Below are 27,266 nucleotides of genomic sequence, written 5' to 3'. Positions count from 1 at the left end.
CAACTTAGGGTTCAGTGTCTTGCCCAGGGACACTTTGACACATAGTCAGGTACTGGGATCGAACCCCCAACCTCTCGATCAGAAAACGACCCTCTACCACCTGAGCCACGGTCTGAAGAAGTGGCAGGGGTTAGTACCCCAAGGTCGTGTTTCTCAATGTTAGGGTTAGGGTTTAGCCTGAGCAGATTTGGTGGAAATTGGTAGAAAAACAGTTGAGAAATTGCATTTCAAATGCTTTAGGATTAGCATTGCATTAGAATTAACCTAGCAGCAGCATTAATCTAGCATCAGCATTAACAAGAGCATGAACCTAGCAATAGCATTAACGCAGCAATAACTTTAGGACCTTTGGATGCCAGGAGAACATAGCAGAACAGGTGGAGCTGTGGAACCGGAAACATCCAGACACATCACCGAAGAGAGAGCGGAGGGCCATGTCAGGCTGCCCGCTTCATCTTCCTGGTTGGTTGGGGCACGTAGAGGTCGGGCCGGTGTGGCTGGGGCTGTGGGCTTCCTGGGCCAACCAAAGGCACCATTTTGACCCACCGGTTGTGGAGGCCAAGGCATAAACAGGATGCGCAGTTTAAAAGCTCAAAACTGAGGAGCCCAGAATACCTTGCAGCGAGCAGGTGGGGACAAGACCAAGGGCTTCCTTGGAAGGCAGAGGCGGAGAGCCTCCTCGTCCTTTTTCTTCACATCGCAGCACCGCAGCATCGAGGGTAGCGCTGAGCTGAAGACACCTTCTGGGACGACAGGCATGTCCAGAATGTCTCCTTTCTCCGCTTCAGGGTTCGGGCTTTATTCAAAGCTGTGGAAACATCTGATCATAAGGAGGTCAACATCAGCTTTGGTTCCAGGAAACACTAATATTATGAAATTGAACAATAGTAAAGCAAAATAACTGTATATGGGTTAGACAGTGCCTTTGTAAAACTTCACAAGGCTTTAACCCTAGCCGTCTGGACTACTGCAACGCACTTTACTCGGGCATCAGCCAAAAGGCACTTTACCGCTTGCAGTTAGTCCAGAACGCAGCGGCACGACTTTTAACAGGGACCAAAAAGCGTGAACACATCACCCCAATCCTTGCTTCTTTGCATTGGCTCCCTGTTAAATTTAGAATTGATTTTAAAATTTTATTGTTTGTTTTTAAAGCTTGGAATGGACTGGCCCCTCAGTATATCACAGACCTCATCCAAATTTACCGACCCCCGCGCGCTTTGAGGTCTGAGGGCCAGCTCCAGCTCGTGGTTCCGAAGGCGAACCGTAAAACTAAAGGGGACAGAGCGTTTTCCGTTGTCGGCCCTAAGTTGTGGAACGCTCTGCCCCTCCACATCCGTACGGCCCCCACCGTGGAGTGTTTTAAATCTCGTCTCAAAACTCACTTTTATTCTCTGGCTTTTAGCACCGCGTAAGTTGTGTGGTCCTCTGTGTCTTTTATTTTATGTTATTTATAGTTTTTAATGTGTTTTTATTTATATTTATTCTTTTAAACTGTTTTATTTTTATTTATTGTTTTATACTCATTTGGTGGCAGAGCTCATTTGTATTGTTTTGGTTTTATTGTTGTGGTCGCATGTTCAGCACTTTGGAAACGTTTTGTTGTTTAAATGTGCTATATAAATAAAGTGGATTGGATAACTCTAGTTCTCACCAAAACCATCAATCAGTCCGTCGAGGAAGGGGTATTTCCTTCTATCCTAAAAACGGCCATTGGTACGCTTGTGCAAAAGTCGGGAGATAAACGAGAGGTCAGTAACTATCGAGCCATTAGCATACTCCCTGCTCTCCCTAAGGTCTATAAGAAGGTTGTAGCGGAGCAGCTCATACAACACCTTGATGCTAAGGCTCTACTAAATAATAGTTTGTTGCTACTTCCGTAAAGAAATTAAATTGAGTTTCACAAAGTCAACTGTCACTGCAGCCCTCCGCCAGTGGGGACTTTATGGCAGAGTGGCCTGTCGGAAGCCTCTCCTCAGAGCAAGACATATGAAAACCTGCATAGAGTTTGTCAAAAAACACATGAAAGACTCTCAGACTTTGAGAAATAAGATTCTCTGGTCTGATGAGACCAAGATTGAACTTTTTGGCATTAATTCTAAGTGGTGTGTGTGGAGAACACCAGTCACTGCTCATCACCTGCCCAACACAATCTCAACAGTGGACAGGACGACTGGTTGCAATTGAAGGAAAGATGAATGTGACCAAGTACAGAGATTTCCTGGAAGAAAACCTCTTCCAGAGTTCTCAGGACCTCAGACTGGGCTGAAGGTTCACCTTCCAACAAGACAATGACCCTAAGCACACAGCTACAATAACAAAGGAGTGGCTTCAGAACAACTCTGTGACCATTGTTGACTGGTCCAACCAGAGCCCTGACCTAAACCCTACTGATCATCTCTGGAGAGACCTGAAAATGACTGTCCACCAACGTTCACCATCCAACCTGACAGAACTGGAGAAGATCTACAAAGAAGAATGTCAGATGATCCCCAAATCCAGGTGTGAAAAACTTGTTGCATCGTTCCCAAGAAGACTCATGTCTGTACGAGCTCAGAAGATGTTTCTACTCAATACTGAGCAAAGGGTCTGAATATTTATGACCATGTGATATTTGACTTTTTCTTTTTTAATACATTTACAAATATTTCTACATTTCTGTTTTTTTATGTCAACATGGGATGCTGAGTGTGCATTAATGAGAAATAAAATGAACTTTTTTGATTTTAGCAAATGTCTGCAATAAAACAAAGAGTGAAACATTTAAAGGGGTCTGAATACTTTCCGTACCCACTGTAATTCCCATGAATTTAACCTCAATTTTAGGCACATAAGAGGGTCTCTAACAACTGAGGCCTCACATGTATTTAAACTCTGGCTGGTTGCAGGTGTGCAAAACAGCCATGAAACCCCTTGAGTCGTTATATAAACAAGGGGTCAAAATTCATGACATCACTGTTGTGTTCTTATTAAATATAATTTCCTAGATTTGTACGTTCATCTTTGCCTACTTTTTTAAAGTTTTAAATGGTGTAGCTCCTCCTCTGTGAGGTTTAGTCTCATTGACCTCAGAAAAAATGTGCTCTAAAAACCAAAAGGCACAAGAAAAACATGGAGCAGGAGATAAAAACAGCAGCACGTGAATAGGGAAACATCTACAATGAACCATCAACCAGTGTGTGTCCAAACACTCAGATAAATAGTGAGGAAGGATTGATTAGGAACGAGTCACACCTGAGTTGAAACAGGAGGGTTAGGGTTAGGGTTAGGGTTAGGGTTACTGACATCACTGGGAGGAGGAGCCATGATTTAAAACATGAAACTACACCAAACAAAGACTAAACAAACCCTGACTAATGTAGCTTTTAATGGTTTCTAACTTTACCCTATCCATCACACCAGATGTTGTCATCATCCCCAAATATCCTCTCAATGGAGGGAATAAGAAAAGTGTCCAAAATGTCAACATAAACTTGTGCATTTGTTGAAGATGTAATGACTCAGCGCCGTATAGAGAGAAAATTGCGACAACGGAAGTTGGAAATGCTTGATCGTCACGTGATTCATGTAAGACTCAATTTGTTATTAGATACGCTGATAATAATATTCTATAATAATATCCAATAATGATTATTTTAACGTTTTACCATTAAAAAGTGCATCACAAGCTTTGTAATCCGTACATGCAGCCCCATATCATCAATAGCTGGGTTTCCATTCCATTATTGATATTTCTAATAGTTGACAAAGTATAATGGAATGTGTTTCCATTGAAAGTTGTTTGGGCGGGAGCCTCGCAACTCCCGTGAAATCTCATCTTTTGAAACTTCTGCGCAGGAAGACGGACACACCAAACCTCATTATAACCCTAACCCGGGAATGTGTTTGTCTGTGTGGCAACTGTGGACATCATATCCACAGCATTCCTAACCCAACATGTTTGCCTAGGAATGCTGTGGATGAAGCTGTAGCTGTGTGTGATTACATCACTTCCTCTTTTGTCTCTTATCATAGGAAATATACCTTCCTACTTATTTGTTCATGACAAAAATAACTAAATGAACATGTATTTTGGTGTCATGAGTCCTTATGCTTTAACTGTATTGATTAATTTTTCTTGTTTCTTTCCTTTTAGGTGAATGCATTCTTGTCATTTGTGGTGCCGATGGTGGTCATATCTGTTCTTAATGGCATCATAGCCAATCAGCTGCTGCAGATGTTTCGTGAGGCCGAGCAAGACAATCCCACCAGTCTGAATGTGACTGTGGAGTCTAACCGAGCACAGTCGCTTCACCACGGAGTTCTGGTTCTCCGTGAGTATGACTAATCTAGGACACGCTTAGTGTTTTATAAAAACTATGACATGTTTTAAAAATTAGATTAGATCAACTTTGCCCATGCTGCAGACTGAGGGAAATGTTTGCAGTGTTTTTATGGTGAACTTTGGTTCTTAAACTTTGATAGAAAAAGCATTTTATATTCTTCAGTGGAGACATTTTAAAGTCTTAAACTGTTATGTAGTTTTTATTTACAACTATTTTAATATTACAATCATCCTTTATTTTTTTGATGTGACACCTGGAATTACTTTTTGGAGAACTACTCATATTGGTGCTTAATTAAATCTCCTGTTTCAGACTGAAAACAAAGACCTGGAAAATAGTGAGCAGACAAAAAATGTACAAATAAATGAACAAAATCTGTTCAAACTTTCATCCTAAAAAACAAATCTATCTTGTGAAAATAGACCTTTTTTTATTTTGGCTTAAATTGACTATAGTTTAAACTCCATATTTTCAGCTGACTTTAATCTGTGTGAAGAGGTTTCTTAGGGTGAACTCACACTGGTAACTGGGGCCGTTCCAAGCTCACAGCAGGAATCCCCCCCTCCTTGTCCCTCCCTGACACGGTAGAACAGACGTGATCACCAGCTCAACTCGGTTCCCACAGAGAAACACGTCATCATGTTAATTTATGACACACGTATGGCGTTACGTCACCATTAAGCGACTCTGGGTTTGTTGTTGACAGTACATTCTGTTAATTTCATATTTTCTGTTGCGTAATGTAACTATAAACCAAGATTTACCCAGACACGTGCTCTTTTCACGGACTGGGTTTCCCAGGGCCCCTGAACGCATCACGTTAATTTAAATGACTGTAACTCTGCTCATATTTGTTCTATCGGAGAAATTCCACCAGTTTATGAAAGATAAGAAGTTGCTCTTTACAGCCAGTGTCGGTAATTTTACTCACACGTAACAGAAACATTAAATATGCTGCTTTGTTTTGATGAAATCGAGTGAGTGAGAAAGAAAGATTAAAACAGACCAAATAACGGTGGATTTATTAAAAATGAAAGACTCTCTGATGATAAAAACCACCATGAATGGAGGTTCAAATGGATTTAAAAACAAAGGAGGAAACTGAGCTTATAAAGGTAAGATCAGTTTAATTTATGGATCAATAAATGTTCTGATTTTGTGGAGCTAGTCTTTGTGTACATTAATATAAGTGTAAATAGATGATTTTAATGTGTGAGACAGTTTAGGACAGATTATTTGTGTGTTTGTTTAAACTTTGTGTGTCTGTGTCCATCTGATCATATTTATCTCCATCACTTTCAGTTTTCCTTTTGATGAACATGACATTATCTAACTCTTCTTTTATTTCTTCTTCTTTAAGTCCATACAGAGTGGCCACGCCCCTCCCTGGACATTAAAACCATGAGCTGATCCTAGTTTCATCATCAGGTCTAGACCCATCACTTCTACAGACAACAGACAGAATGGGATGCACTTATTTATTGAAATGTATATTAAATGATTATTTCATTTTCTGTAATTTTATTTTTTAGATGTTTTTAATTGTTTCAATAATTTAGAGACTTAAGGAACAGATTGTTATAATGCATAATAAAGGTGATTTACTGAGTCATCACTAATTTCAGATTGTTTTTAAGTCTTTGTATAAAAATACTTTAACAGGACAACAATGATGTGCAGAGCTGCAGTAATGTTGGCTTCATACAATAATAATAATAATAATAATAATAATAATAATAACACACACCACCAGAGAAGCTTCCAGTAAATAATTTACAAATAAAAAAAGTTCACTGATGGTGACGTTGAGATCTCAATGTAATCAGTGAACTTTTTTATTTATTTATTTGTAAATTATTCACTGAAGCTTAGATATTGTGTGACAAAGATATCAAAGTTTGTTGTTTTGAGAAGAGTCATATTTATGATTAAAAGTTATGATTGTATTATATTCTAAAGTTTATAATTATCTGGCTCGTCTTCCTTTCTTTCTGTTCACATCATAACTTTATATTTAGTTCTACAAAATGTGTTTAAAGCTAATTTTACTGATTATTGTTACACATCATCCTGTATGTGTATTATATACAGTATAAATGTGTAGATTTAACTGTTGGAGAAACTATTTTATTAAATACAAAGTAAACGACATGTAAACAGAAAAACAAAGGTAGAAATAGTTTATTTAAATTATGAAATTAGTGAGTTGTTAAAGTGCTGAGGTGCAGTGGAGGGTCTTCTTCTGCAGAGACGTGATGATGAGGGGTTTGAGTAAAACCCATAATTCCATGGTAATGTTGAGGATATAAACATACATATAAACACATTACTGGTATATTAACCCATATAAACCAAAATATATAGAAATGGGACATTTTACGGCTGTAATGTGTAACATATTACTGGTATTATGAGAACAGGACACGTGTAGATTTCTGATCAATTCATTATAGTTGAGCAGGACTAACAGGAACTCCACATACTGATAATTGGTATTATCACATGTTCACTAACACGACACGACATAAGAAGAGAAATAAAATAAGATTAAAATAAATACATAGTTTACAGTCTTGTTCCAGGTTCTGCTGTCATAATATTCCCATCCTTGTACTTCCAATGTTTAAATGTTTTGTTTTTAAGGTTCATGTTACATTTTGCAAAAGGTTGCACTTTATTTCTGGCTTATTGATTTTTGTTTGGAAAATTATTACCTTTCTTTCAGACATTTCATTTATTTGGGCTGTATTTGTGATGTTCTGTTTATGGTTACATTTAGATGAATAAATTAATACACTACACTTTGCTCCTCAAGACAGTGTGTTTGTTTTCATTCTACAGAGTTAGTGAGTATGTGTCCCAGAACACTGAAACACCATATATATATATATATTTATATTATTTATACATTAGCAGCAGTACAATGTCCCATTTCCATATTTTCTGGTTTATATGGGTTAATATACCAGTAATATGTGTTTATATGTATATTTATACCCTCGGAAATACCCGGATAGACCTGATGATGAGCTGCTACACTCCGTTACTGTCCCGCTGTCGGCTGAACAAAGAGAAGTCCTGATGGTCATGTTGTCCTCTTCCTCCATGAGTTCTCTGTGGTGTTGTTCATATATATCAGCTAACGAGCACTTCTGACACCGCTATCATTGCGGAATGCGGATGTTTATGTGCCGTAAAGCGTCGCGCGGTCCCAACGTCATCACATTTTGCGCGCGGGTCGAGTTGTGCGTGCGCATGCGTGGCCAACCGTGCCAGTCTAGCACGGTGTTTGGACCACCTCTTCTAGCAGGACCATCGGGCCGTTAACCCCCCTGTGGTGCAGTTCACACATACGCAGGCCAGACAATGGCCCCCCATGGTTTCACACATGTACAGAGCTGGTTAGGAACGGCCCTGGTTACCAGTGTGAGTACAGCCTTAGAGACCCTTAGGTTTGTCAAAGGCTGCTGGTGGACATGGCTCTTGCTGTCATTTACATGTTCTTTACTTATTGTTACAACTAGTACAGACACATAAAATAAAACAACAAAACACACACATTTTATTTTTATATTTAACTAGTACAGTGCCCATCAGAAGTATGTATTCATATAGTGGGAGGGGCTTAAGTAGAATTGTCAATTATGGCCAAATGAGTATGTGTTTGAAGGTTGGATGTACATAGAGGTGTACATACTCTGTAGTGTTATAAAGGGTTTATTTGTGGGTGTAAAATAAAAGTGTGTGTTATTTATCTGGTTTAATTCTATGGGACATGAATATGATAAATGTGTTTGGTTTTTTTATATTTTTTTTTGTTTGGTGTATTTTTCTGTAATGTATGTTTTTTGGAGTCATTTTGTATATTTTTGTATTTTTTGGTGTATTTTTGTGCATTTCTGTTTCATTTTGTGTATTTTTGTATAAATATTTAGTTTTGTTTATTTTAAGTCATTGTCATATTTTTGTTGTTTGATGTATTTTTCTGTAATGTATGTTTTTTGAAGTCATTTTGTATATTTTTGTGCATTTCTGTTGTTCATTGTACTTTTACTATAAATATTGTGTAGTTTTTTGTTTGATTTTAGTCATTTAGTATTTTTATTATTGTGTGTGTGTGTGTGTGTGTATTCATCTCCTCCGTGGGTTATTATCACACTCACCTGCGTCAGCCGCGTACATGCACATAATCCCTAACCCTAGTGAAAAATAATCCTACACGTGAAAACCTCCTACAGGCGCATTCACACTAATAGCATAGTAAATATTTACACGTATAAGTACAATATTTTCTACCTTAAATTTTCCTACTAGATAAATCCTAACCCTAAAAATTAAAGGAAAGATTATTACCTTTTTTTTTTCAAAATGACGGATGCGCATGCTCAGTTTGCCCACTGTCTACTGTATGAAACTTTCACTGTGGCACTCTCACGCATGCACATCAGCCGTGTGTGTTTACATTGTAGCTGCTAGCATCCTTCCTAACACATAGAATAATATAAGAAACACTCACCATTGTGCGGAACAAACAATAATCATAGTAGGGCTGTGTTGTGGACACATCCGCTCACAGAAACGTTACATTCCTCTGTCTGAAGAAGCAGAATGTTTGTGATGTGGTTGGCTAATGACCGTCAGCACAGTCGCCGCCCACAGTCATGGAGACGGAGAAGGAAGTGAAAGTTTGGGATCATGGAAATAATTTTAAATAACCATGAAATATTAACTTAAATTACTTTTAGCGGTACAAAAACATTTTTAATATTGGCTTTCTTTTCTTTTTTTTAAACCCAAACAAACTGCGACACAGTAACATCATGAACCTGGAACCAGAAGTAGAGCACTCAATACCGTGAGTGCCGTAATCTTAAAATGAACGTTTTGCAACACCAAATTACTCCAGAAAACAACGGATGCACACACTCGGGCTGTGTCAGCCGTTGACAAAGTTTCAAGTGGAACAGACACTGCATCGGGGAGAAATTCGGTCCACAAACACACACACGCATGCAGACCTTTGCTGCTTTATAGATAGATGTAGTTTTTTAATGAAACATTTGCTGCCCCCCACAGCTCAGCAGAGGAAATGTGTGGACTACAAATGGTCCATGATTGGGACTGTGTGGATGTCATGATGATCATTATCATATTGTGGAATATTCTAACCACTGTAATACTCTGAGCTCATTTACTGATGACCTGTTTTTTGTGTTACTGTTACTTATGATTATCACCTCTAATTACTTTTGAAGTAGAAAATGTGCAATGAACTATTTGGCTAGAAAACTAAATAAAATTAAAAATTCCCTTTTAAAAAGAAGGAAAAAAAGTTACAAAAAAAATATAATAAGCTGTATTTAAGTCTTTACCACTAGAGAAGTATTCAGCAACATTTGGTCATTGGGTTTTCTGTGATGTCCTTTTGCTTTGTGATGCATTTCATCTAAAACTTTAATCTGTCATTAATCTTCTGCCAGGCGACGTCACCACTATACAAGTGTTGCATGCAAAGAAGCTGGAGCCCAATCAAGCTAATGTATGGTGTCACATGGGCTAACAGCTTTATTGTCAAACACATTATTTTAGTGTCGTCCACTTCTAGCCGAGACAAGCTGTTGTATGTGTTTAAAAATCCAGTTTCTATTGAACTAAGCCATCTGTGCTTTTCTCAAGTTTCACACAAACACAACATAGATTTCATCAAAGTTTTATAGGAAACCGATGAGATTTTACTGTCAGCTTGTGATTTGGTTGTCAACAACTTCCAGCAGTTCCACTTTAACGAAACCTATTCTATATCTCTGTGGGAAAATAATGCAATCAAAACACTGAAAAGAATCTAAAATGGAGAAAAACAAAGATTTGCTGTGAAAACTGAAAACCTACAATAACTCACTAAACAAACCAGAATTTCTTCATTTTAAAAAATAGCAGGAAGTGTTTTTAAAAAGAGAGAGAGAGATGCCCCTGTGTAACAATCTGTGAGTAACCTTTAGATACTGATGTTCCTCCCTTTGGTTCTAGGAGCCGTGGTTATTGCCTTTGTGATTTGTTGGTTGCCTTATCATGCACGCCGCCTCATGTTCTGCTACGTCTCCAACTGGTCTGAGTAAGTAACGCTACCTCTTTTGTTCATTCTACCACACACACACGGACCATCATTTACTAACATCTGACTAAATGGAGTGGAACAAATACATCTTCTTGATTAGGTTGCCTTCATTTAATATTCACATCATCTCTCTCTCTCCTTTGTCCTCTCATTCTATTTCAAGCTATTCTCCAAGACTTGGTATTTTTATCTAATGTGTCCCTAACTAAGTCCTTTAGTAATCTCAATCATCTCTGTATGATACACAGAGCCTTCAAAGGTAGTAATAAAAACAACTGTAATGCATAATAAAAAAACTGAAACAAGTTGGCCAGGGGGCGTTTGACTGACAATCATCTCTGCTGCCACAAATAGTTTTAAATGTCAATGCAGGATATCAATAAAGACCTTAAACCTTGATGTGTTTGCTGATATGAAAGCACGGTGGATTAGTGGTGATCACTCCTGGATTTAGTTCCCAATGACAGATTTACAGCCTGTCTGTACAGAACACGCTTATGTTCTAACAACAAATCATAGCAGTGACATGCAGTCAGGGTAGGCAAGGTAGGCAGTGCCTACCCAAGGGTGGATTGATATTTGGATTATTTATTTTTCCATTTCCAATATCCTACAGTACCTATGAGTTTGAAAGTGTCAGCATTTTGTGCTTTTCATTGCCTAAATAACTAAACGTCGCTATTTGCTGGAACAGCAGAGATGCTGCACAGTCTCACTCTGCTGTAAGGCAGGAGGAGGCCACACCCCCTCCCAAAAGCACATTGCTGCTCCGCCTCTGTTCCCATAGCGTGTTTTTATGTGTTTGCACATGCTCAGTCAGTTCTCCAAGATGAAAACCATTTATGTCCAAAGACAGCTCTCTACGCTGCCTTTGGACGTAACCGTGCTATGCTAAATGCTATACGTACGTTCACAGTGCATTAGTGAATTGATGCCATGTGACCGCTGCTGCTACGTTCTCTAGCTAGTGAGCAGGATAACACTACAGTCAGGATGACAGCACTAGAGACAATAAATAAATTTTGTTTTGAGGAAAAACAACATCTTTTAAAAGATGGAGACCAACACCTGAGCTACCAGACCTTCAGCAAAGATAAGGTCAGAACATTGTTGGTATTTTCTACAGTGAATGGAACAAAAGGAAGGATTGACTTTGTGGATGCTCCTCACTGAGGATGTTCTGAGTTGTTGTTGTTGTCATTTTCTCCATGTTTCTGTGTTTCAAACACAAACAACAGATGTGCTGTCGTGTCATGAGATATATGTTCTTTGGAGAGTATGGAGGCTATATTAAATAATGTTTATGTTTCTTTAATGGTGTTTATGATGTTGATATTGTTAGATGATAAATACTTGTTCATGTGGATCTTATTGGGTTTTTTCTCTCTTATTATGAATTTTATATTTTGATAAGCGCATTGAGATGATTTTGTTGTAAATTGCTTTATACAAATAAAATTTATTTGAATTGAATTAACACTTGACAGCAGAAACATATGAAATTGTCATTGGTGTTGACATTGGTGGTCTCGATTTGCAACGTGCCTACCCAACCCTAGTGGTCAGGGTTAGGGTCACTGAATCATAGCATATGTTTGAACAATCCCACATTATTCACTCTTCCTGTTTAATTTTTACCCCACAGTTTAACAGTTAGTGTTTCTTATCAGGCATTGAACAGCTGAGGCCTTGCTTTCCAAATGAAACGTTGATAAGGACATTTCAGCACCAAAAGGGCCTGGAGCTCCATATCATCACCACGTTCTAGAGCGATTGTTTCTGTCTCAAAGCATTTCCAATAGAAGACTAAAGAGCTTCAGCTGCACCGTGAACACAAACAGACTCATCGTGGACTAAAAACAGGAAGTATTAGTAAGGAGATTAAGCCCAAAAAAAGTGGTTTGATGCAAACTCATGAGGCAAAAGTCTCCTTTGTTGCTTAGCCTCCCTATTATATGGGAGATGATGTAGAACGCGTGGGTGATCAGCAGAACCGACTGCAGTATGAAACAAAAAATTAAAACCACGTAAATTGGAGCATTTTGTTGCTCTTTCTTTGTTGAAGGTCATGACAGAACAGACGGAGAATGAACAGCAGCTGAAAAGATGAAATTATTCACTTCACTGAAGACACATTGATGTGATTCAAAGTTATATTTCTACCATCACCAGTAATGCCTCATGTTTAATTAAAGTGATTTCTGCTAACATGATGTTTTTCAATACCTCCTGTAGAGAAGTCATTATGGTTTTCATTCAGTAACAGCAGGAAGAACATCAGCCTTTCTACAAACAGATAACTGTTTATTTCTACATTCAAAGATAGATTCATTTAACTGGAATCTCTAAAAGCTTGTCTCATTACTACTCAGGTCTAACTATATCTTATGCTTTTTATTTTTTTGTTAGGTTTGTTTAATGTTCAGGTCTAGGTCCTGTTCTCTGAAGCTGGGTTTTATCAGTGAGTGCTGTACTATGGGGCTAAATCACCATGGTAACTTAGTCTGGATTAGACCAAGTTATGAAGTGGATCAGATCTGAGCGATTACTAAAGCCCCGCCTCCTGACCAATTAGATCTCTTGTAAAATGAGCTGCCCATTATTATTAGATCCTTGTTGGTGCAGATCTGACAGCTGAGTTTAGGAAAGAAAGAGTATTAATGGATTAAGTAATCCTTTCATTTCGTGAAAAGATACAGATTTTCATCTGATGGACTGATCTACAGACAGTTGATGAAGCCTTAACTCATTAATTCACTCACTCACACACACACACATATTCATTGTTTGTTCATTAATACTCTATAGTGAGGCTGGTGCTACAGTGAAACAATGTGCTCTCATCTCAGTGTGTGCGTGATAAATTGAGGACGACTCACGCACATAGCCAGGCTGAAATCACCTGGGTTAGTGAATGTGTTTATATCCTGCTTCATAGTACAGAGACTTTGGTTAGCTGAAGCTAACACACACATCAGGATATACCGATCCAGCTTTGTAGTACAGGCCCATAACGTCTACTTCAGTTTGGTTACATCTACATAGAAATACAGAAACTGAGGTCATTAGTGATCATCTCATATGTTAGGCTTGTTCCATTCTGAATACATTCATATTAAAGCTGAGAGTGAACATATATTTAAACATGTGAGCAGTAGGAATGTCCGTACAATTCATTGTAAAATTATCTGTGCTTGAAATATGTTTGACAACACATGATCCATTAATGCTGACACAGCAGATGGAACAGAAATGAAATAAATGAATTTATTTCATTGCATAATTGTGACCATCACCAGCCCTCCCTAGGGAAGGGTAAATACTTTATTAAAGGGAGGATGTAAAAAAGAGAGGGCAGTGTTACACCAGGGTGAGGGGGGTGGGGGGGGGGAGTTAACAGGGAGGAGGGATACAAGATAGGAAAACGAATGGGTGGGGAATAGTCAATAAGTTTCAAGTGATGTGATGTGAAATTGTGGTTGTGTATATTGTGCTTATTGTTGTGTTATCAAGCCAGTCTGGTGACCAGTGTGCGGTTTAGGAATAATGGTGGTGGCTGTGAACAGAGGAGGAAGTGAGTGGAAGTTACATAAAACAGGTATTTGGGAACAACGTGTCTAAGGTTGAGCCCAGTATGAGTGTTATCCCACAGCCCGAGGCCAGTGCGTCCATGACAAATGTGATTCCAAGAGCCGCTACTGCAAAACCCATGAGCCGCCCCCGGGCCCGAAGAAGCATTCGGGCCAGCAGAAAGAGCGAGAGATCTAGGGGCCCCCGGCGACCACCCCACGGCCAAGCAGCCCCCTGAACGCCCCCAAGGTCCCAAGCCGAGAGGCTGCCATTGCCCCCCCCCATACACACCCGAAAAGCCCCCAAGGAGCCAAGGACCCAGCGCACCACACCACCGACTCCAACCCCCAACCCCCAGGCCCCCCACCCCCCCACCACCACCCACACCCCCGCGCCCAGCCCCCCGAGGGGAGGGCCCAGAGAGCCCCCCGCCCGAGACCCCAGCGGAGGAGCCAAAGCCCACGCCCAGCAGACGACCAGAGCCACGCCGAACGGGCAGCCGGCGGGCACCTGCCGGTGAGCCCAGAGCCATCAGGGACCCGACCCCAGGCCAGGAGGACCCGGAATGGATGCAGCACCAGGAGCAGCCCGCCCAGGGCGAACGACCACACCCCAAGCCGCATAAGGCACCAGGGGGCCGCTGGGGGTCCCCCCGCCGGTCCCCAGGCACCCCAACCTAGCCCCCCCGGGCGCCCCAGATGCTGATGCCACCCGCACCACGAGCTTCAGTTCTTTAAAGCCAGGGCCCCCTCCAGAGGCCAAACCAGACCGCCCCGCCGGGATGTGGCCCCCTAATCTGGCCCCGACACCCTGCCTCACGGGGGATTGCCCAAGCAGGGGCTGCACCAGAAGGTATGCAAGGGCGCGGCACGCGCCACCCGCCCCAGAAGACCCCCGCCAGGACCGGCCCGGCCAGCCGGTCAAGCACCCCGGGCCCCAGGAGCAACCCCAGGGACCAGGACCCCCCAAGGGCAAGCCCCCGGGCCAAGCCCCCCGGGACGCGCCCCCCACCCCAGCCCAGGTCCCGGCCACAGCCCAGCAGGACCGCACAGCCCCAGACGGCACAAGGCCAGCAGCCCAGGGCCCGCCGCCCCCCGGACAGCGCAAGCCACGGGGCAGCGCCCCCCGCCGGCCCGCGAGCAACCGGCGACCCCCACCGCGGGGACGGAGGCACCCCAACGGCACACATCCAGCGCGGGACAGCAGCCCCCAGCCAAAGATGCCCCGGACCCACCCACCAGTCCGCAGATGGCAGGACATACCCACCAGGCGGCCGAAAGCAAACCTCAACCACCGGAACAGCTAACGCCGCCCCCCCCAGTAAACAGCATCATCCCGAGGCGCCAAACAACCCTGCCCCAACCCCGGTGAGGACACCAGCACCCCCCCAGCACACCCACCCCCCAAACCGGCCCAAATATGTGTACCAACCCACCACCCTGTTATGGTGCCTCTCCATTCCCCAATGGAGAGGCACTTCCCGATCCCCTGTGTGAATGTGTGTGTTTGGTGAATGTATGGGGTGTAATTAAAAGAAGGGGGATGGAGGGGAGCGGTGCTCCCCCTCCAGCCTCTGTGGATTTATGTGTATGTGGTGTAATAGGCCGGAGGGTGTAAATGATGATACACCCTCCGGGGGGTGGCATGTTGAGATGCGATTAAAATGGAGGGATTAGTAGGGCAACTAGAGGTGGGAGGGCCGCCCCCACGCCACTACATAGTAACACAGGTGGCGGCCCCCTCCACCCCCAGCCCCACCATCCAGCCCCCCAAGGGTTGGGTATCGGTGTGTGGTGCATTTTGTGAGTGAGCCAGACCAGCTGGGAGTGGGGTGAAGTGAACATGTAGGAAGCCTGTCCAGTGCGAGCCGGGCCCGTCCGTGTGGCGGGCCACGCGAGAGGGTAGATGGCGCAGACGGGCAAGTGGCACTGCGGGCCCCGGAACAGCACAGTCGGAGGCCCCCCCCCACGGCACCCCCCAGACCGCGCCGGCCCCGCGGAGCACGGCGACACCCCCCACCCCCGGGCACAGCCAGGCACCAACCCCATCCCCCGGCGACCCCCGCTGCCCGCCGGCCCGGAGCAACGCCACCCCGCCACCAAGGGGAGCGGCCGAGCAGGGGGGAGGCCCATGCCCGCACCAGGGCCAGCACAGGGCCCACCCGGCGCCACGATACAACACTCTCCCACCGGGAGGCGGCCCCGGCCCACCCAACGAGAGAGGACGCCATCCACCGCCAAGCAGGGCCATCCCGCCAGCCACGGACCGGAAAGCCAGAGTACCGAAGCACCCCCAGCCCGGAACCGCCCCCCCCACACCAACGGCGCCAATAGAGCCCCCCCCCCCCCCCCCCCCCCCCCCCCCCCCCCCCCCCCCCCCCCCCCCCACGGAGGCAATCCCCGACGACCCACGCACCGGCACGAGACACCCCCCCCGACGCCAGCACACCCCGAACAACAGCGGGCCCGAGGCCACCAGCCCCGCCCAAGGCTGCGCAGCGCCGCCACGAGCCGCGGCCGGTCCCCGGCAGATGGCCGGAGAGCACCTCCCCGGACACGTAGCCCAAGGATCCGCCCCCGGGGCACCCCCGCCCCGGAATCGCGCCCACAGCGCCCGGTGCACCCAGCCAGCAGACCAGCCAATCCCAACGCGGATCCACCGGGCCAGGAACCACGCGCCGCGCCCCCGCACACCCGCCCAATACGACCCCCGGGGAGGCCCCATAGCACCCCCCACCCCACCCCTCTAGCCATAACGTCCACACCCCGGCCATTGCGAACGTACAAAAAGCCCCCGAGGGGGCCCCGCCTGGCTCGTCGCGCAAGCGACATCCCTGGCAAAGGTGCGCCCCAGGGAGCCAAGCCAAGGACCCGCAAGGGCCGACGGAGCAACCCACAGCCACGCCCCGCCACCCAGCAACCCAGGAGGCAATCGCCGACCCCGGGCAGCAGCCACCCCCAAAGCTATCCCCCCGGACCGGAGCCAAGGACCCCACCACCCCAGGCCCCCCAACGAGACCACCCCCCCAGCCAACCCACCCGGCACGGCACCGCCCGTCCCCCAGGCGGGAGCCACAGCCCCCCCACCAGTGCCCCAGGCCAACGGGAGCCCCCCTAACCCTAACCATCAGTAGCTTTAACTTATGAGTGATTCACAAATATTATGACCTTTCCCTCCCTGATTAGTGACTTATTGTGGTTTTGGTTCAAATCCTTTAGTTGGTCTGTGATGTTAGAATCAGTGGAGAATTATCCTTACAGCCTTTAGACCATGGGTGCCCAACCCCTGATCCTCAAGAGCCCCTATCCAGCATGTTTAGATGTTTCCCTCTTCCAACAGACAATCATTCAAATGATTAACTCATCATCAAGCTCTGCAGGATCCTGATAACGTTGTGTTGGAAGAGGGAAACATCTAAAACATGCTGGATAGTGGCTCTTGAGGACCAGGGTTGGGCACCCCTGATTTAGACACTAAGCACAACCTAATCCTTTGGTTTCTGACCTGGTTCTTGCAGGACTTCATGGAGGTTTCACACAGAAATAAAATGAATAATAATAATGGCTTAGACTATAAAGAGCCTTTTTCAAGGAGACTCAAAGCACCTACAGAAACCATTAGTCATTGACACCAGTCACTCACATCAGTCATGCTAGTGGTGGTAAGCTACAATCTGCCCTGGGGCAGACTGATAGAAGCGTGGCTGTCTACGGCCTCTCTGACCACCAACATTAATACATATTCATACAAGGTAATGTGGGTAAAATGCCTTGCCGAAGGACACAACGACTTGGACAGAGCAGGATTCGAACCCCCTGTACTGGGAGCTGATGTACAACAGGAATGTATGGGTTGGTAGTTCCCAGTTCCCGGGGGGGAATAGTGAAGTGTGTGTTGTGTTGAAGGTGGTTCCGAGAGATATAATAAAAGGAGTGAACTGAGAAACAGACCCGCTGCCTGTCTCTATATATAAATGCCTGAGCAAGGCATAGCACACCCTCAACCCTTCAGGTATTGGATGACCCACTCTACCACTGAGGGTTAGGGTTCACTCAGAGGCTGGGAGAACTACCACCTCCAACCACGAATAAACTGAAGACGAGGGATGTAACGATTAATCGTAAGGCAGTTAAAAATCGATTCATAGGTATCAAGATTCACATCGATGCTGTGAAAACTGAATCGCAGTACTTTTTTTAACCAGCAGAGGACGCTATCCAGAAGTCATGGCAGTGGGCGAAATCTGCTAATACTTTCTTTTTGGCCGCCTTCTACTCTTAAACATGTTCATAAATGATTCATTACCCCTTTAGCACTGAAAGAATATCTGTAATATTAAGTGAATATCTGTAAAAGTCACGTTTTTCTATTAACCCTGTCTGCTAGCATAGCTTCTCTTCTTCACTGCACTTAGCTGCATCCCAACCGACCACTGTGTTAGCAGCGCCCTCTGCTGGTTCAAACAAATATATGACGCAAATACAGTGAAGACTGTTTTTTTTTTTTTTTTTAAAGTCCAATTGTTAAGGCACAAAATACATTTTCAGTTGCACTTTTAAAAGAAAAATAACTATTATGCAGTTTTTTATTGTTTACTATAGAACCAGAATTTAAATTAACAGGCTTGTTCTTCATTTGTATTATTCCTTTATTTATTTCATTCAAGATTTATTTTTAGTTAAATTGCATTGTTTGAATAGTTTATCAAGGGATTCTTTTGACAATGAAAAGTAAAAGGAAAATAATACAGAATTTTCTAGTTTTTTTTCCCCCAAAAAAATAAAGGAATATTTTCCAGTCATTTCAGTACAGTCCCATTTTGAATCGTTACATCCCTACTGAAGACAATGCATTAGTCCACTGTCTTTTCATAAATCTCTGAAATATTTAATTCATACATTTAATAAATTGATTTAACTGTATTTACTGAGCCGTCTTTCTTCACCATTAGAGGTGAAGTGTGTCCTGGCCCCCACCTTCGCTTCTTATTCACCTCTGAGACACATCAACTATTACATATAAAAATCACTAACTAGCTTTACATTTCTTAGTAATCTCACTACTGTGACACTAAATCTACGTTTTTCTAACCTCCATTACCCAAACTTAGCTCCACTTTGTTCTCAGAATTCCTTTTCTTGCTTTCTCTGCCAAGATGGAGTAAATTCCCATTGGTCAGCAGCTCTTTGATATTTTAAAACCTTTAATGAGCTCCTTTGACCTTTTCTAGTAGAATGTGGACGTGTCTAAGGTGGGACAGGAAGTGAATTCACCTGTACAAACATTTTGCTGACTTATTTTTACGGGAAAGCACTTAGTGTACGTGGACATTTTTACAAATCAGATGTTTTTTTGTTTTTTTTTGAGCACCACGTGGATCCTTTGCACTGTTTAATGAATGACTTTTTATTCTACACAACCTCTGCTGTCGCTTTCAATCAGACCCTCAATCATGTTTAATGACATCACTGACCTTCACCCAGTCCACGCTGTGAACAATCAATAGAACATCTTCTGGTACTAAATGTTAGAGACACTATAACCTTTGGTTTTTCCTTAAATACCTACTTTATATGATCCAATAATACAAGCCTGGTTCACACAAACATGGACCAGTGACAATTCAGTGAAAATTGAAACTGAAATTTAGTTCAGACAATAAAAGACATCCAACGTTCTCACTATTGATGGTATAAAAATGAAAATAAATCATGAACTTAAATTGTAGTTGGGCTAATCTGATCATTTTGTTTGTGCCTAACATTATTGTTTGAAAGCAGTTTCAGAATGAAACACTTTATATTTGATGCACAACTAAACTTAAAGTAATTACTAGTGGTTTGTATTGATCCGATACTTTACATTTAACTAAGATTGATTTATCATCAAACTACTGAGCTTATTAACTTTAATGACGACCACAAAATACTTTATCCTTCACCATCATTTCTGCTCCATGTGATTTCTGCTGAGAATTGAAGTGATATAATGTAGTAACTTCAATGTAATAATTCAGTATTTCTTTATTAGTTAACCAATCAATCAATCAGTCTGAGCCATCTTATATTTGAGCTTTAACCGTGTGTTGAACATTGACTGACCACACCTTGAATAATTTACACAACCTGGCCTCTAGGGGCGATGTGTGAGACGTCATTGGACAGCTTAGTAACCACGCTTTGAGAACCTGTAAATAACTCAAAATGCCATCTGGTCACTTCAAGGTTTTCACCTGGGGTTTCACATTTTTCCAGAATAGAATTTTTTTTTTTTTTAACAAATAACATGAAATCAAAGTAATAACAATGTATTGATAGCACTGTGTTCTCTGTGATTGCAGTGGTCTAATGGACTTCTACCACTACTTCTACATGCTGACCAATGTGCTGTTCTACGTCAGCTCAGCCATTAATCCAGTTCTCTACAACCTGGTCTCAGCCACGTACCGACAAACCTTTTTCTCCAAGCTGCGATACTTCTGCCTGCTGTGCCGTCGCTCTCCCAGGAGGAATTCACGCCCGTTCACTCGCCACTCCATCAGCGTGTCCAACACCACCACTACCAACTTTATCAAAGAGACTGCATACTGAACAAACGTCTACACATCATAACCTTTCCGGCACCTTAATGACAAACTGTTCTTTATGAAGTCCAGGCTGTAATGTTAGTGATTCCTCACTACAAGTTTTAAAGTATTATTTTCTACTGGTTGATGTCTGTTAAACTGTAAGTCTCTGAAAAATAGTATATTAGAAAAATGCTAATCATTTGTTTGTAAATGTAGATTGACAGTAATGTAAATATTTTAATGTTTTTCGTGCTCTTATGTTATACAGATGCAGCACTGAGTGCCACAGTAAATCATTCCTGCCTGTGGTCATTAAACACGCCTCCCTACGGTAGTCTGACACCCCCTTCTGTAACTTGACTCAAACATGTAATTTTGCACGTAATTAAACTGTACAGTTGACATTTATAAATGCATATTTCTATTGTTTTTAATAGATGTGGTTTGTATAATATAGTTTGTATAAAGTATTTCTGATTCTGATCATACAGGCTGAATGCTGATTGGCCAAACTGCAGTGTGACACTAACCGATCGTTGTCTAGCGCTGGGTCACGTTTCTGAACAATGGTGTAGTGTAAACCCAATGTTTGCTATAACAACGAGAGAAAAAACCCCACAAAAACATTTGTTTAGCGTCTCTGAGCCAAATAACACTAAATTAGAGTTATCCAGACATTGGCTCCATAATAATGGTATTGGATATACACTTAAAATGTTTACATTCACACCACATTGGGTGGTATGAGAGGGATCTGTGGGCTAAGCTAATGGGCTAAGCTAATGGACAGAATTCCTTCACAGAAAGTGGTCAAATGCAGCTTGTAAACGTACTTGTTTAGATCACTACTACGTTTCTACTTACGGGGGATACTATGGGGGTGTCATGGCACTAACCACACCCCCACCACATTGTTCCCTCTTATTTCCTTGTGGCTAAATGATGAACTCTGTCAGGAGAACTTACCTGTTGGTTCAGGTGCTGATCCTCAACATCCAATCAATGAAAACCAATGATTGTGGAGGATAAACTAATGGGTGTGATCAAGTTCTTGACATGGTGAGCTACGTGTTCATTCTCTCTTCAGCAATAACTCACACAACACAATCCTTCATGCTGCTGTCATTGCAGTTATTAGCCATATTTTGCTCTTCCAAAACACTGTAGACCAATGGAACAAAAGCTGACTGGAATAAACAATAGTGCATTTTATTCTGACCAAAATGGTGGCTTTATATGGTATAGGTCTCAAATTGTTCAAAAAAGTGCTTTAAATGTGTTATATAAAATATGCACATATTTAGTTTATTGATTATACATTTAACCTTTTTTTTTTCTATACATTTCCACTACAGGTACCTTTAAGGAAGTTCTTCAGTATTTCAATAGACGTCATTGTCAAGTTTGCTAAAAATCCACCATACACAGTTTGTGCATGTGTGTAGCTTAACGGTGAGTAATTCTGACATGATTATGGTTAGTTATTAGTATTGTACTAAGTTTTATTATTAATGCTTTGGAATAGTGGGGTCGGGCGGGGATTCCTGTGGAGCTCACTATCAGTGGAATTTAAGCTCCGCCTAGACACAGATCATTTCACCTTTGTCTGTCTCCTCACTATGAACCTACTAACCAGCTTTCTCTCTCACTGTCTGGAACCTCTCAACTACTATTTCCTTGGAATACTTCTCTTACCACAGATTCTGGATTTCTCCCCCCACTAACTCACCATCTCCCCTTTTATTAAGCATCTTTATTGTGATCTACCATCTCAGTCTCGCTTTTGAGTTTTACCAATTCTCGTGCTTCAGCCTCAACAGCAGTATAGTTTTATGGCTATACAATATGTGGTCAATTGTTAGTCATATTATTGTGCTATAATTGTACTCATATTAAACTATTGTGAATTAAAATATTAGAGATTTAGGGTTAGTACTGCTCTAATGTACTGACATAAAAACAATGTAGATATATATATTGATTAATAGTGTGTTCAAGTAGTTGAAGTGAGGTACTTTGGTATTGTTCATTACTAGCTTGTAGTGTGTGGTTAGCAGGATTGAGAGGATCTGGGGATAAATGTGAGTGAGACTGATTAATCACAGGTGTAGTGCAATGATTGATCACAAGTGTTTTATCTTCAAGGATGTGGCTGCAGCTGCAGCTGCATAACAAACACTCTACTCCTGCATGTGGAGAGTTTCAGATAGTGAACCATAAAAAACTACGAAATGGAAACCTGTGTGTGGCAGTAGTGCAGACGCCAATAACCTAACCTGGTTTGAAGGGCAACGTGTCAACTTAACTTTAATATGGGGTTAGGGGTTAGGAAAAAAGGTAAGTATACAAGACCCCCACACCTGGTAGGAGCCTGTGGTGCACGGTCCATCAAGGACCCAGGCCCAGAACCCCCAACCCCAGGGTCCACCACCCAAAGGTGGTGGAGATTAAAAAAAAAATGAGGCTTGATCGCCTATTAATGGTCGTTAATGTCACGCGACGTTTTGGCCTGTTTTGGCCTTCATCAGGCGTTATTGGCCAAGTGTGTGTGGCTCACTTAGCCTGCAAACACACTGAGTCCCACAAGCACACCCCCTGGTGTTTACTTTCCCATACATGAAACACTTCCCTTCTGCTGTTATTCCCTCTCTGAGCTCTGCCTTCGTACTGCGTCTTATATACCCTCCGGTTTGGGGCATGTACACTTTTCTTTTTACTTTAGCTCCTCCCCTTCTGTCAGGGTTAGGGTTTTTTTGTGAATAACTCTTTTTGTGAACAAAAATCATATAAGTGCAATAGGTACCAAAGAAGTGCACGGATTGACCCGACAGTTTGATATATGAACTAACCTGATAGCACTTAGCATGTAGCCGCTAGCCTAAAAAAACCTCAAAATGCGTGCACATTTTTTGGCCGGTTAGGGTTAGGTTAAGGGCAAGAAAACCACTTTTTATGGTACATTTTTGGTGGTTAGGGTTAGGGTTAGGTTCTAGGGGGAAAAACCACCCCGAAATCGTAAAAAATCGAGGTTTTTTATGAATAACTCTTTTTGTGAACAAAAATCATATAAGTGCAATAGGTACCAAAGAAGTGCACGGATTGACCCGACAGTTTGATATATGAACCAACCTGATAGCACTTAGCATGTAGCCGCTAGCCTAAAAAAAACCTCAAAATGCGTGCACTTTTTGTGGCCGGGGTTAAATTTTTAAAAATTCTGCTTATGAGTGCAAGCCGTTTTGACAACACGAACCCCCACTAAATCATCCAAGAACGATCTCTCAAAAAAAAATGGGGTGTCTCGGACTTACCGTTGGCGAGATATGGCATAGCAAAAATTTATCGGTTTTGCGTTTTTAAATCTTCAAAGTGCTGTAACTTTCCACAAGAATGAAGCACAAACTTCAAACTTGGCACACACATAGGTAGCTCATGTACCTTTCTGGCGGTCATACCCCGATGTTTCTAGCCCTTTCGGTTCCCGAGATATCGCCATTTTTCAAATTTTAGCTAAATGCTAACTTTTGAGCGGAAGCTCGTAGAGACTCGTGGGTGGTACCGTTGGAAAGCCCGTACCCAAATTATGGCAGACGAACGTTGGTTCCATCCCTCTAGCACCTTCCTATCAAAAGTTATAGGCAATTTTGTTTTTCCATTCGACTGTGTTCAGACGAAAATTGACTGTTTTTTTGTATGGGAATTTTGCCATATTTTGGGAGAGCGCGTTTCAGACGATTTGGAGCAACTTTGATCCAGACCCCGTTTCAAGAAAATTTTGGGTTCATAGCTCCGCCCCCTAACGAGCAAGGGGCGTGGGACCATGACCAACCCCCCACATTATTTGGTACTAGCTTTCCAACGGTCTTGGTCCCATGTCTCTCGGATGTTCCTATCAAAAGTTATACTTATTCACCTGAGGGGGGCGCCGTAAAAGCGTTTTAACAGGTTTTTGGCTATAAATCAGCCCCCTTTAAAGCTAGAGAGACGGGACTAACTCTACCCTCCCATTTTCAGGGTCTGGCTTTCCACTGGCACCACTTTCAAGGCTGTAGGAGGACGTTTGGCATGCAACCTGAAATTTCGCCAGGAAGTGGAGGCGGTAGCGGTTAAGGTTAGTGTTAGGGATCATGTCCAGGTATAGTCAAAAATAGAAGGTTAGGTAAAGGTAAGTGTGCAAGACCCCACTAAAAGTAAGGGTTAGGGTTAGGGTTAGGGGTTAGGGTTAGGGTTAGGGTTAGGGTTAGGGTAGGGTTAGGGTTAGGGTTAGGGTTAGGGTTAGTGTTTACGTTTGTACTCAATGACCCCCCCCAACCGTCCCTGGACGACCAGTTTGGAATGGGGAGCCAACCGGCAAGGCACGGGCCGTCGCATGTCGCTCGAATCCCTTCCGACCGCACACCTTCGTGCCCCCGTTTCTATATAGGGTTAGGGTTAGTGTTTACGTTTGTACTCAATGACCCCCCCCAGCCGTCCCTGGACGACCAGTTTGGAATGGGGAGCCAACCGGCAAGGCACGGGCCGTCGCATGTCGCTAGGGTTAGGGTTAGGGTTAGGGTTAGGGGTTAGGGTTAGGTTAAGGGCAAGAAAAGGTTAGGAAAAGGTAAGTGTACAGACCCCCACTGACAGTGGAGGCCTGCAGTGCACGGTCCATCAAGAGCCCAGGGCCGGAACCCCCACATTCAAGGTCCCACCACCCAAAGGTGATGGGGGTTCAAAAAATTAAGCTTATAACGCTTTATAGGTCCATTGCGCAACGTTTCGGCACTATTAGGCCTTCCTCAGGCGCTATAGGACCATGTGTGACAAATGTGTGGGGCTCTCTTGCCCTCCACCACACTGTGTCCCAACAGTCTCCCCTCTGATGGTAACTTTCCCATATCTGTTCCCTTCTGATGTTGTCCCTCTTCTGTGGTTTAACTCTGTGTCCCTCCTTTTATACTCTGCCAATTTTCGTTTGTGTGTGTCCAATGTTCATTCTACTTTAGCTCCTCCCCTTCTTTCTCTTCCCACTTTGCTTCTTTTTCTTCCTTCTTTCTCCTCCAAATTCTTCCCTTTATCTATCCTCTTTTGCTTTAAGATCCATCCTTTTCCTTAACTAAATCCTTCCCTTTCTCCCCTTTAGCTTCATTTGTTTTCTGTTTTTTTTAAATGTTTTTTATATTTCTTTTACTTTGTGTACCTCCAGCGTCCTGTCCCTCCCTCTCTTGGGGTTTATTTGGGGTACAGGGGGGTCTCATATTTGTGGCTTCTTTTATTTTGTGTACCTCCAGCGTCCTGTCCCTCCCTCTTTCGGGTTTATTTGGGGTACAGGGGGGTCTCATACGTGCAGACAGAAACAAATGAGCATCAGTTTAGGGTTAGGGTTAAATTTAGCAGGATCAAAAAAGAGCTTTAGCTGTAGAATTTAGGTTTAGATCAGAACTTAGGTGAGTTTTTTTTAGGTTTCAAAATTACATAGGGTTAGAATTTATACAACATTTGAATTTTAGGGTCCAATTCGGTTTTATTTTTAAATTAGGTACCAGATTAGGCTTTAACATATTTAGTTTTTGCATTCATTTTAGGGTTAGGGTTAGCTGCCAATCTTATTTAGGTTTAGGCCAGGTGCAAGTAATTAAGGTCAGGTCAGGGTTAGGGTTAGGGTTAGGGTTAGGGTTAGGGTTAGGGTTAGGTAAAGGTAAGTGTGCAAGACCCCACTAAAAGTAAGGGTCTGCGGTGCACGGTCCATAATGGGTCAGGACTGGGTCCCCAAAACTCAAAAATCCGCCACCCGAAGGTGGCAGAGGGTCAAAAAATTAAGCTAATCGCTTTCAAAAAAATAACAAGGTCATCTTGCGCAACGTTTCGGCACTTTTTTGCCTTCATCAGACGCCCCTGACCATGTGTGTGTATTAGCTGGTAAGTGTGTGTGGCTGGTTTGCCTTCAACACACTGTGTCCCATAGGACTCCCCTCTGTTGTTGCTTTCTAACCATCTTTCCCCTCTGGATGTTTTCCCTCTACTGCGGTCCAACCTTGTGTGTCTCCCCTTTTATAGTGTCACACTCTGTGCATGCAATCTTGCTTTCACTTTAGCTCCTCCTCTTTTTCTTTCCCCCAGCTACTTTTTCTTCTCTTTTCTCTTCCACAATTCCTTCCTTCTCCATCCTCCTTTCGCTTTCAGCTTTTCATCTTCTGTTTTTCGTCCCTTCCCCAGTTTTTCTTCTTTGGGCTAGTGTACTTAAACTCAGCTCTTCTTCCTCTGCCCTCAGTCATAATTGTGCCTCGTTTTCTTTACCCCAAGGTCTTGTCCCTCCCTTTTTTGGGTTTATTTGGGGTACAAGGGGGCCTCATACACACGGACAAACTAAAAACCAAAGACACAGGCGAACCTGTGCTGAATGTCAGACAATAAAAGTGAACCTGTTCTGAGGTTAAACAAAAAACACAAGGGAACCTGTGCTTCGGCTAAGGATTTAGGGTTAAAGTTAGATTCTGGTAAGTATTTCAAACAAGAAGTAGCAAAAAGGTCAAATTTAGAATTAAAATTTAGAATGCATTTCCAATTTAGAGCCAAATTCGGTTTTATTTTATTCATATAAGTGCCATATTAGGCTTTAAAAACTTAGTTTTCAATTTTTGTTCTTTTTCCCAGGGTGAGGTGTGCTGTCAATCATTAATTAGGTTAAGGGCCAGGTGTGCATCATTTA

At 42.9% G+C, this 27,266-nt stretch overlaps 1 protein-coding gene across 2 annotated transcripts in view; it reads left to right on the top strand.

The window, feature by feature from the left end:
- LOC114467651 (neurotensin receptor type 1-like) overlaps positions 1 to 21,066 on the top strand; it is a 28,158-nt gene extending 7,092 nt beyond the window's left edge. For both annotated transcript variants that reach the window (XM_028454109.1, XM_028454108.1), the window contains exons 3-5: positions 4,136 to 4,313; positions 10,353 to 10,437; positions 20,351 to 21,066. In XM_028454109.1, coding sequence (XP_028309910.1) covers positions 4,166 to 4,313; positions 10,353 to 10,437; positions 20,351 to 20,600 — 483 coding nt within the window. In that variant the 5' untranslated portion in view covers positions 4,136 to 4,165 and the 3' untranslated portion in view covers positions 20,601 to 21,066. The remainder of the gene's footprint in view (positions 1 to 4,135; positions 4,314 to 10,352; positions 10,438 to 20,350) is intronic.
- The last annotated feature ends 6,200 nt before the right edge of the window (positions 21,067 to 27,266 follow it).

Source organism: Gouania willdenowi, chromosome 7, assembly GCF_900634775.1.
Source record: "Gouania willdenowi chromosome 7, fGouWil2.1, whole genome shotgun sequence".
Lineage (NCBI taxonomy): Eukaryota > Metazoa > Chordata > Actinopteri > Blenniiformes > Gobiesocidae > Gouania > Gouania willdenowi.
Note: the sequence above shows the minus strand (reverse complement) of the source record. Positions and strands in the feature narration are given on the sequence as shown.